At 41.9% G+C, this 12769-nt stretch overlaps 1 protein-coding gene across 1 annotated transcript in view; it reads left to right on the top strand.

Moving 5' to 3' along the window:
* The window catches only part of trappc9.L (trafficking protein particle complex subunit 9 L homeolog), a gene marked incomplete at its 5' end in the record, with an annotated part of 331258 nt that overhangs the window by 18760 nt on the left and 299729 nt on the right, over nt 1-12769 (top strand). The window contains 1 exon segment of the mRNA NM_001089879.1: nt 11699-11825. Within this exon segment, the coding sequence (NP_001083348.1) occupies nt 11699-11825 (127 nt within the window).

Raw genomic sequence — 12769 nt, 5'->3', positions numbered from 1 at the left:
CCCTGGCCTACCCGTCCCGCTGGGCAAATGCCCCTAACTTGTTACTTACCCTTCTGCGCAGGTCCAGTCCAGGGAGTTCACAGACGGCATCTTCTTCCACGCGATCTTCTTCCTGCTGTGAACGGTGCATGCGCAGTAGGATCAGTTCACCGGTACGATCTACTGCGCATGTGCGTGACTTTTGGCGCATGCGCAGTAGATCCGTACCAGCGAAATGCTCCTACTGCGCATGCGACAAAACGCCGTTCACAGCAGGAAGAAGATCGCGTGGAAGAAGATGTCGTCTGTGAACTCCCTGGACTGGACCTGCGCAGAAGGGTAAGTAACAAGTTAGGGGCATTTGCCCAGCGGGACGGGTAGGCCAGGGGGGAGGAGGGAGGGGGGGCAACAAACGGGAGGGGGGGTGGGGGTTTGCGCCGACTAGGTTTCCTTCCCCTTTAAGCTGCATAAACAGAAAAAAACATCCGAGAAATTGCTACAATATTAGGAGAGGGGAAATCTCCAGTTTGGTACATCGTGAGAGGAAGAAGGAAAATCACTGGTGAACTCGGCAACGCAAAAAGACCTGGACGTCCACGGAAGACAACAATGGTGGATGATCTCAGAATCATTTCCATGGGGAAGAGAAAGCCCTTCACAAGAGCCAAACAAGTGAAGAACAGTCTCCAGGAGGTAGAGTCTCCATATCCAAGTCTGCCATAAAGAGAAGACTGTATGAAAGTAAATACAGAGGCTGCACTGGCAGTTCACTCAGAGACGAGAACTAGCAGGACGGGCCGCGCGCAGAGTGACGTTGCGTGTGCGGCGCGGTCAAGTGATGATGTCATTGCCCATGACCAGGAAGAAGCTGTTCAGTACCGGATCTCTGTTCTCTCTTCTCGGGCTGCTGCGGGCAAGATAATTTAACTGTTTAATAAAGCACAACAATGATTTAATGAATTGCATCATACCTGTTTTTTCTTTCTTATACTGACAGTTATATAGATGTTAGGGCCCGAGCGTCTGTTTGCCACCCTAAATATCTTGCTGCCCTAGGCCCGGGCCTTGGTGGCCTCTCCCCAAATCCGGGCTTGGCTGTTCAGAGACACTGTCTGCTCAAATCCAACTAAATGCAGTCACATTGATTGGGAGGCGTCTCATAATGACCCAAAACATAGAGCCAAAGCAACCCAGGAGTTTATTAAAGCAAAGAAGTGGCATATTGTTACATGGCCAAGTCACCTGATCTGAAGCCAATTGAGCTGCATTTCACTTGTTGAAGACTAAACTTGGGACAGTAACAGTAAGTGAATGCCGATTCAGTAAAGGCCTGGCAGAGCATTAAACAGGAGGAAACCCAGAATCTGGTGATGTCCATGAGTTCAACACTTCAGCCTGTCATTGCCAGCAATGGGGTTTCAACCAAGTGTTAGAAATGAACATTTGATTTTCAGTTTTTTAATTTGTCCAATTACTTTTGAGCCCCGGAAATGAAGCGATTGTTTTAAAAAAATAAAGTCTTTGGTTCGTCACATTTTTATGCAATCTTTTTGTTCAACCCACTGAATTAAAGCTGAAAGTCTGCAGTTCAACTGCACCTGAGTTGTTTCATTTGAAATTCATTGTGGTCATGTACAGAACCAAAATTTGAAAAAATTGTCTCTGTCCAAAAATCTATGGGTCAAACTGTATATGATTATAATGGAGTCTATGGCAAACATTTTTGCTGTAATTTGTTTAATAATAATACATCTCTAATGTGATCCCTATAGTAAGCAGCAGTCCTGTCCTGCGTAGTCTCTTATTTTTTTGCATATTTTATTCCATAAATCTCTTTATAATTCACTAGAGGTTGGGGGAAGGTACATCTATTCCAGGATAAAAGCCCATTGAGTCTGGGGCCCATATTTGTGGCGACAATAGTGAGTTTCCAAGTGTGTGTCAGGTAAGTGTCATTACAAGAAACTCCAATGTATTTTCTTTGAGTATCTAAACAAACATTTCCCTGAAGATTGCGGCTCATGATGCCGCTCCTCATACTTTATGGTGTGAAACGGCAGTGAGACAGGATCATCAATCTCCTGCTTTGCTGCAACGGCACAATGGCAAATCCTCTTCCTTCACGTTAACTCGCTACGTCTGTAGTCGCCAAAGCTTGGCAGACTTTACCCAGAGCCACCTGGATCATGTTAACCCTTAGTCTGCCAGGGGAATAAATTAACCCTTGAGTTACGCATGAACCACTTATTTTTAAAACCAATTAGCTGGCAAAAACCTTCTTACAGTTTTGTAACAGCTATATTCTATATTCAGCCAGCCCACTGCCAGACTTACAGGAACAGCAAAAAAGGATTGTGTTTTAAAGGAATGAGTATAATGTAGTGTTGCCCTTCTCTGGTACAACTGCTGTTTTTGCTTCAAAAACTCTACTATAGTTTATATAAACAAGCTGCTGTGTAGCCATGGGGGCAGCCATTCAAGCACAGGATACACAGTAGATAACAGATAAGTACTACTATAGTTTATTTAAACAAGCTGCTGTGTAGCCATGGGGGCAGCCATTCAAGCACAGGATACACAGTAGATAACAGATAAGTACTACTATAGTTTATATAAACAAGCTGCTGTGTAGCCATGGGGGCAGCCATTCGAGCACAGGATACACAGTAGATAACAGATCAGTACTACTATAGTTTATATAAACAAGCTGCTATGTAGCCATGGGGGCAGCCATTCAAGCACAGGATACACAGCAGATAACTGTTGCTGGAGAGCTGCTGAATAAAAAGAGCTAAATAACTCAAAAAACAAAAGTAATAAAAAAATTAAAAACAATTGCAGTTTATCTCAGAATATCACTCCCTACATCATCGGAAAAGTTAATTAAAATGTGAACAACCGCTTTAAAGGAACAGTAACACCACAAAATGAAAGCGTTTTAAAGTAATGCAAATATAATGAACTGTTGTGCTGCATTGGTAAAACGGGTGTGTTTTCTTCAAAAACAGCAATCTCATTGCTAAGGCCCATATTACCCTAGCAACCATGCATTGATTTAAATAAGAGACTGGAATATGAATAGGAGAGGCCTAAATAGAAAGAGGAGTAATAAAAACCAAAAAATCAAAACAATAAATATGTAGCCTTACAGAGCATTTGTTTTTAGATGGGGTCAGTGACTCCCCCATTTGAAAGTTGGAAAAAGACAGAAGAAACGGGCAAATAATTAGAAAATAATAATAAAAAAATAAAAATAAATAAATAAAAAGTAATGAAGGCCAATCGAAAGTTGCTTAGAATTGGCCATTCTATAACATACTAATAGTTAACGTAAAGGTGATCCAACCCATTTTAAGGGAGGGATCCCCAACCTTTTGAACCCGTGAGCAACATTCAGAAGTAAAAGGAGTTGGGGAGCAACACAAGCATGACACATATTCTTGGGGTGCCAAATAAGTGCTGTGATTGGCCATTTGGTAGCCCCTATGTGGATTTTCACCCTACATTGAGGCTCTGTTTGGCAGTGCTCCTGGTTTTTATACAATCAAAACTTGCCTCCAAGCCTGGAACTCAAAAATAAGCACCTGTTTTGAGGCCACTGGGAGCAACATCCAAGGGGTTGGAGAGCAACATGTTGCTCACGAGCTACTGGTTGGGGACCACTGCGGAAGGGGTAAATTTTGTTTTATCTTCCCCCAGACGTATTCAGCAGCTTACTGGCCTCTATAGGGTCAAAACTCCAACAACAGTCTGACTAGGAATCAACTACATGTGTATCTGGCCTTGGTCTGTATTAGTCTTTTTTTATTTTTTACTTGCTCCTGTGCAGGAGTGTTCCATGGGTTGTGACGATGTCTCGTAGGTTAAAATAGAAGTTACTGGACACCACAGCAAATCCATTTTTGGGGTCCTCTAAACTTTGTAGAGATGAGCTTTTTGTTCCCCCCTGTAGTGCGTATTGCACGTTAGTCAGGGCACCACTACGCTCCCTGCATTCCTGAGGCATTAACTTAAAGGGATACTGTCATGGGAAAAAAATTTTTTTCCAAATGAATCCGTTAATAGTGCTGCTCCAGCAGAATTCTGCACTGAAATCCATTTCTCAAAAGAACAAACAGATTTTTTTATATTCAATTTTGAAATCTGACATGGGGCTAGACATATTGTCAATTTCCCAGCTGCCCCAAGTCATGTGACTGGTGCTCTGATAAACTTCAATCACTCTTTACTGCTGTACTGCAAGTTGGAGTGATATCACCCCCTCCCTTTCCCCCAGCAGCCAAACAAAAGAACAATGGGAAGGTAACCAGATAGCAGCTCCCTAACACAAGATAACAGCTGCCTGGTAGATCTAAGAACAACACTCAATAGTAAAATCCAGGTCCCACTGAGACACATTCAGTTACATTGAGAAGGAAAAACAGCAGCCTGCCAGAAAGCATTTCTCTCCTAAAGTGCAGGCACAAGTCACATGACCAGGGGCAGCTGGGAAATTGACAATATGTCTAGCCCCATGTCAGATTTCAAAATTGAATATAAAAAAAGTTTGCTCTTTTGAGAAATGGATTTCAGTGCAGAATTCTGCTGGAGTAGCACTATTAACTGATGTGTTTTGAAAAAAACATGTTTTCCGATGACAGGATTCCTTTAACTTGTTGCGTTTGTTTAATCAACTTTCGGTCAGTAAAGCAATGTCTGAAAATAGTAAAATCTTGACTATGTACAAGTTGGTATAAAAATAAGGACATTTTTATGAGTTTATTAATTTATCACGACATGTTGCCCTGCATGATTAATGGCACCTAAAAATAGGGATTGGCACACAGTCAGAGGACGCGGCTGAAGGGCACAATCGCAGAACTTAATGGGCAGAATTGATTTAGAAGACACAAAAGTGCCACTTGACAGACCCGCGGAGACTGTAGAAAGGGCCCCGGCAAGAATAATGCAGTGCACGCTAATTGCCAGTGTTCCGCTAGAAGTCGGGATGGGTTTCTATTTAAGGGAAATTACACACCAAACGTTTAATGACCATTTTAAATGCAGCTAAATATAGCAACTGCCATCACTGACAGGCTACGCAATATAAGTTTAATTCCAGGGCGATGCCTTTACTGTATTTCACTCTTCCTGCACATTGGCCCGTGCCTTTACCATCATGGCTTTAAATAGTCCTGAAACCTATCGCTGTACATAGAATATTTCATTCAATGAAGGCTCATTTATTTAAGGAAAGCTCAAAGAAGAGACGGCACTTCTGAAAATTGGGTTTTATTCGTGTTCCTGCAAAAAACCTTACGCGTTTCGGGAGTTATCCCTTAGTCATAGGTCCTTTGACACTGCTGGACTGAGCACCTGAATTGCGAGGGGGGAACGGTGAGCTGTGCGGTCCTTACCTCTTTTTCATTTATTTAAGGACAAGAAATGGGCACATTAAACATAAAAGGACGTACTGGAGGTGAATGGCTTCCCACAATAAGCAGCCTTGTGCGCTTCAATTGCAACCCACCTATTCAAGACCCACAGATCTCCAGGGTTCCTCTGTTACAGGAGAAATTAAGCTATAGAATTTAATTTTACTATAAAATTGTCAGTAGAGTTTCCATGTGATAAATTCATCTTTAGATTCATTAGTCATAACCCCCACATTCCCCGACCTTTTTAAGCTCTAAACCACATTTTATAATATAAAAATGTAGGAAACCAAACAAGGGGAGCAATGTAGAGTTGCATTGAGCAACTTGTTGCTTGGTGCTGTTAGGAGAACCCTTTTCTTATGTAAAACTGGTTATACTCAAGCAGATATTGGCAGTTGGGTTGCCTATTACTGACTTGGTCAACAATGTAATGGTCCTTGTGTGGTGCCAATTTTGCAGATATCTATCAAGCATCTTAAAAAATCCTGGTGGGTAATGAACACATTGGGCTGTTGATGTGGTCCTCCCAAAGGGTCTGCATATTCCCCTATTGTAATCCCATTCTTAGCCAAGGAGGTATGACCAGATCAGCCCAACTTGGCACTCACCAACCTGTATCAATGATGCCCTCCCACCACAAGTATGGATTATCATGCCATTAAATAAGGGGGTGAGTTATCAATGTTTGCATTTTTTCTGTGATTTTTTTTTTAATGCAAAAACTCTCAAGTTCAGTTATGGTTTCCAAAACTCAAATGGTCAATATTTATTAAGGGAAAAAAATACTTGAATATAAACGTCTGCATCTAAAAGCTTGTGAATCGTGTAGAAGACAATGGGTCTTTGGTAAAATTTGTGTGTTTTTACAATACAAGTTTTTTACATTTTTTTTATCATTTTATAGACCCATTGAAAGTGATGGGTAAAATCCTGTCAGGGCCGTAGTAGATTGGAGGCCGGACCATGGAGGAAGCTGGGGTGCAGAATGACAGAAAATAGTCCAATTCTCGGTACAAAAGGGTTAAGCAGATCAAGGTCGATATTCAGGCAAGAAAGTCAGGGTAGGCAGCGAAACAGCAAGGTCAGTAATAGGCGAAAGGGTCTTGAATCAAGAATCGGTCAGTTCAGTAAACATAGTGCACCCAGGAATAACACACGGGAATAATTTATATTCAGTAGGAATGCACTGAATCCACTATGTGGGATTCTGGAAAATCCCTGAAACCTTTGTGAAAGATTTGGCCGAATACTGAATTGAATCCTAATTTGCTTATGAAAATTAGGGGTGGGAAAGCAAAAAGTGGGAAAAAATAGTTTTCTTCTGTGTTTTGTGACAAAGTCATGTGATTTCCCTCCCCGCCCCTAATTGGTAAATTAAGATTCGGTTTGGCCTGGCATATGGGTTCGGGCAAATCCGAATCCTGCTAAAAAAGGCCGAATCCTGGATGAATCGTAAACCGAATCCTGCATACGGTGCATCCCTAATATTAAAGGAGAACTAAACTCCCCATTGTGATAAGTCCCCATTGGCCCCCCTCCCTGCCGCCCCCCTGCACAGTCTTACCCCTGAATTCCCCTCTAGAAATAGCGAGCCGCACATGGGCTCCATCTTCTTCTATTCGGTAATCTTCGGGAAGTGATCAGTGTATTTGCTATGGGGGTTTAGTTCTCCTTTAAGACATTGAACCCAGGTCTTTGGTGACGTCACTACGATGCAATGAGGCGAATGTGGACTTTGGGCTCGCCGAAGAAGCAGAGGAACACCATCGGGAACTCCTCCAAATATGAATTCGATACATTTGATTTAGAATTTTTTTTCAAATTTTTAAGAAATAAGCAAACATTTGAGATTATTCTAAATGATAAGAAGAAGCCTTCCTGAGAAGTACACTTTTATGAAACATGTTTCCTGCTCGGGTTGGCTTTATAAGTTTCAGTTGCAAATAGGGATGCACCAAATCCAGAATTCGGTTTGGTATTCCGCCAGGATTGGGCAGTTTTTTTTTTCAGCAGGATTCAAATTCGACTGAAGCCTTAAAGTCATGTGACTTTTCATCACAAGACAAGGAAGTAAATACATTTTCTCTTTCTCCCTGCCCCACAGTGATTTCCATATGCAAATTAGGGTTCATATTCGATTCGACGGAATCTTTCATGAAGGTTTCGGGGTTCGGTGCATCCCTAGTTGCAAGCCAGGGATGTTTATTGAGCTATACTCTACTGTCTGGTGGGTCCCTTGTTGTTTCTCCTCTTCAAACCTTATTTGCACAGAATCGGCCGTTGTCCTCTGCACTTTTTGTTTTCAGTCCCTTCACCCCATGATGACTAAAAAAATTCATTATCTCTTTACTTTTTGTAGCTTGTTGCAACCTTACCCTTACAGATAATTAATAAAAAAAATCTATATTTTTTAAGAGATGAGAAAAAAGAATATTTTGGTAACTTCTTAATACATAATTGTACTTGTCATTATACACAAAAGAACGGGAGCATTTTTCTCCTTTGTGCGTTCTTCTTCCTACACAAGACAGCTCAGATAAATGGGAGTTCATTACACAAATGAAACGACTATATTTAGTGACTCTCTGGCTGCCGTTTGGGTACGAATTTTTTTTTTTCAATACCAGCCGGGTAGATCTCTGCTGAGTTTGCAAACTGTTTAACCTTTGTTCCGTTAAATACATAAAAGGCGTGTGATTAATTTCGGCTGAACTGATTCACCGGCACAGAGGGGCTGACTTCAAAAAGAGAAGGTGAACTGAGTAGGCAGAGATGGCAAAGTATCAGAGCGCTCACATTTCTGCTTTATAAGAGACTGTGGGGAACATCAGTGCAGTGCCAATAGTTCCTTTTTCTTCAGGCCTTTCATTATGGTTTTCTGGCTTTGAGAAGGGGCTTTTGAGATGCCTTTATAATTCTTGTAATTCTGCAGTTACCCCTATGTGGTTCCAGCGTAACACCCTCCCTTATACTCTTCTAGGGGAGTCACACAGTCTCCCCTTCTTACTGTTCTCTTCTAGAAAAGTCATACATATTTTTATCAGATTCACACACGCTTTCATATTTGATACTTGCTAAATGACTCACATGCACTCACATTCTTATTGTAACATACGTTATTCTTTGTAACAGATTCACCTGGGGAGTCACACACACTCTCCTTCTCTCTGTACTCTTCTATAGTAGCCACACACACTCTCCTTCTCACTGTACTCTTCTATAGTAGCCACACACACTCTCCTTCTCACTGTACTCTTCTATAGTAGTCACACACACTCTCCTTCTCTCTGTACTCTTCTATAGTAGTCACACGCACTCTCCTTCTCACTGTACTCTTCTATAGTAGTCACACGCACTCTCCTTCTCTCTGTACTCTTCTATAGTAGCCACACACACTCTCCTTCTCACTGTACTCTTCTATAGTAGCCACACACACTCTCCTTCTCACTGTACTCTTCTATAGTAGCCACACACACTCTCCTTCTCACTGTACTCTTCTATAGTAGCCACACACACTCTCCTTCTCACTGTACTCTTCTATAGTAGCCACACACACTCTCCTTCTCACTGTACTCTTCTATAGTAGCCACACACACTCTCCTTCTCACTGTACTCTTCTATAGTAGCCACACACACTCTCCTTCTCACTGTACTCTTCTATAGTAGCCACACACACTCTCCTTCTCGCTGTACTCTTCTATAGTAGCCACACACACTCTCCTTCTCGCTGTACTCTTCTATAGTAGCCACACACACTCTCCTTCTCGCTGTACTCTTCTATAGTAGCCACACACACTCTCCTTCTTGCTGTACTCTTCTATAGTAGCCACACAATCTCCCTCTCACTGTACTCTTCTATAGTAGCCACACACACTCTCCTTCTCACTGTACTCTTCTATAGTAGCCACACACACTCTCCTTCTCACTGTACTCTTCTATAGTAGCCACACACACTCTCCTTCTCACTGTACTCTTCTATAGTAGCCACACACACTCTCCTTCTCACTGTACTCTTCTATAGTAGCCACACACACTCTCCTTCTCGCTGTACTCTTCTATAGTAGCCACACACACTCTCCTTCTCGCTGTACTCTTCTATAGTAGCCACACACACTCTCCTTCTCGCTGTACTCTTCTATAGTAGCCACACACACTCTCCTTCTTGCTGTACTCTTCTATAGTAGCCACACAATCTCCCTCTCACTGTACTCTTCTATAGTAGCCACACACACTCTCCTTCTCACTGTACTCTTCTATAGTAGCCACACACACTCTCCTTCTCACTGTACTCTTCTATAGTAGCCACACACACTCTCCTTCTCACTGTACTCTTCTATAGTAGCCACACACACTCTCCTTCTCGCTGTACTCTTCTATAGTAGCCACACACACTCTCCTTCTCGCTGTACTCTTCTATAGTAGCCACACACACTCTCCTTCTCGCTGTACTCTTCTATAGTAGCCACACACACTCTCCTTCTTGCTGTACTCTTCTATAGTAGCCACACAATCTCCCTCTCACTGTACTCTTCTATAGTAGCCACACACACTCTCCTTCTCACTGTACTCTTCTATAGTAGCCACACACACTCTCCTTCTCACTGTACTCTTCTATAGTAGCCACACACACTCTCCTTCTCACTGTACTCTTCTATAGTAGCCACACACACTCTCCTTCTCGCTGTACTCTTCTATAGTAGCCACACACACTCTCCTTCTCGCTGTACTCTTCTATAGTAGCCACACACACTCTCCTTCTCGCTGTACTCTTCTATAGTAGCCACACACACTCTCCTTCTCACTGTACTCTTCTATAGTAGCCACACACACTCTCCTTCTCGCTGTACTCTTCTATAGTAGCCACACACATCTCCCTCTCGCTGTACTCTTCTATAGTAGCCACACACACTCTCCTTCTCGCTGTACTCTTCTATAGTAGCCACACACACACTCCTTCTCGCTGTACTCTTCTATAGTAGCCACACACACTCTCCTTCTCACTGTACTCTTCTATAGTAGCCACACACTCTCCTTCTCACTGTACTCTTCTATAGTAGTCACACGCACTCTCCTTCTCACTGTACTCTTCTATAGTAGCCACACACACTGTCACACATACTCCTCTTCTTATTGAATCTTCTTGGGAAATTACAAATATTCCTCTTCTTGTTGGATCTTCTAGAGGAGTCACACACTCCTTTTCTTATTTAATCTAGTAGAGGAGTTATATATGCTCCTCTTCTTTATGAATCTTCTAGAGGAGTCGTGTATATATATATATATATATATATATATATATATATTCTTCTTCTTCTTTTAAAATGTTCTTTGGGAATCACATGTACTCCTATTCTTGTTCCGCATACAATTGTCAGGGATTTCGGGCTGATCTCTTCCTTCCGCAACCTTATTGTGTCAGCTTCCGCCTCCAGTGAGCTGTTTCGAAAGATTCATGTTTGCATGGCCCTGCCCCTTTTGTGACATCATTGGGTTGGCGTGGGTCTATGAATTTGTATGTGTGCCGGGTTACGGTTGGGTGGTGCAGGGGTCACTACTGTAGTTCTCCTTTAAATGTCTATCGTAATTTCCAGTGTTTGCCATGTGTGCTTAAAGGAGAACTAAAGCCTAACTAAAGAAGTAGGTAGAAATGTTGTACATGATGTTTTGTGCTTCTGTACCAGCCCAAGGCAACCACAGCCCTTTAGCAGTAAAGATCTGTGTCTCCAAAGATGCCCCAGTAGCTCCCCATCTTCTTTTCTGCTGATTCACTGCACATGCTCTGTGCTGCTGTCACTTACTGAGCTTAGGGAGCCACTCACAATATACAGTACACATAGAATAGAAATGTCACAATATAAGGCTGATTAGTAATTAATACAGATAATTACTACATGGCAGCACAGAAATCAGTGCAATTAGCATCAGAATTGAATAATCAGCAAACCTGTAGCATCCGCTTATATTACAGCCAGGGAAGCTCATTTTCTGCTGGATAATTAGTGACGAGCCCTAAGCTTAGCTTCTCAACAGCCAATCAGAGCCCACTGAGCATGTGAGTGTCACAGACACTTTCCAAGATGGTGACCCCCTGTGACAAGTTTGAAGTCCTGGATCATTGCTGCTATTGACAAGCTCAAACTTTAGCCTCGTGCTATAAGTTCACTATATAAAATATGGTATTTTTAGCCACAGGGTTAAAATGTAGTAATGTTGATAGACATGAAAGTTGCATTTGAATACATTGAGTACATTGAATACCAACATGTGACGGTTTAATTTAAATTATATTTCTTGTGTTACAGAGAAGAAAGATGTGGCTCAGAGCCTGGAGAGTTACACCTCAAAATGCCCTGGCACTATGGATCCCATTACATTACCAGAGGGGCTTGTTTTGCCCCCAGTTCCTTTCACCAAACTGCCCATTGTCAGGTGAGAATGAAAACCTATCTGACTGTAAGGGAATCGTTATGTTGTATCAGTGGTTTTGGAAGCAAACTAAAGAAGCCGTAAAATTGTCCTAAGAAGCATTAAAAAGTCTTTGCTGACCATTTTTTTGTAGCCCATTTTATGGGAAGTGACTGAAAAGACTGAAGGATCCTGGGAGGTCTGTCGATGAAATATATCAGTTCAGGCTCATTTTATCTTCAGCTTAAAAATAGCAGTTGGCCCAGTGCCTGTATGTGATGTGCAACTGACCGTGTGCGTCCTTGAGATTTCATTTTCAGATTTTAGCAGCTTCTATATATAGAAATATATGGAGGGAGAGTAAAAAAAACTCTGGGCTGTCACAGAAAGATTTAGGCTGTTTGGCTGTCAAAATCTCTCTGGGCCTTTTTATTTCTGTCTGCAGCACTGTGCTACTTCTAGGAATAGCTGCAATTTCTCAAATATATATATCTATATATATATATATATAATATCAAAACAGGGGGGTTGTGGGAGCACTCTAAAGGCTTTAAAGTATATATATATAAGTATAATAAATGCTATTGCATATGTACCCAAAACAGGGGTTATTTTGTTACAAAGTTATGATCATAAAATTGATAAGCCACCATACCACGTCAAGGTAAACCCCGAATGGCGGTCTCTAACTTGTTTTATATTTTATGTGCATTTTAGCATTACCTGTAATCAATGTCCGTTGAACGCTGTTTTTTCACTGAGGGCTAAATCCTCCCCAGCCAGCAATCAGGCTTTTAAAGGAGAGATATTCCCAAAACAAACGCCCAATTTTAAAAGCATAGGATCACCACTAGTTTAAAGGGGGGGTATGGGGTGCTACAACCACTGAAGCTATGCCACAGCTCCTGGCTATATATACAATATCAAAACAGGGGGGTTGTGGGAGCACTCTAAAGGCTTTAAAGTAT

Source organism: Xenopus laevis, chromosome 6L, assembly GCF_017654675.1.
Source record: "Xenopus laevis strain J_2021 chromosome 6L, Xenopus_laevis_v10.1, whole genome shotgun sequence".
Lineage (NCBI taxonomy): Eukaryota > Metazoa > Chordata > Amphibia > Anura > Pipidae > Xenopus > Xenopus laevis.
The sequence above is the reverse complement of the archived record's forward strand: the minus strand, read 5'-3'. Positions and strand labels throughout refer to the sequence as shown.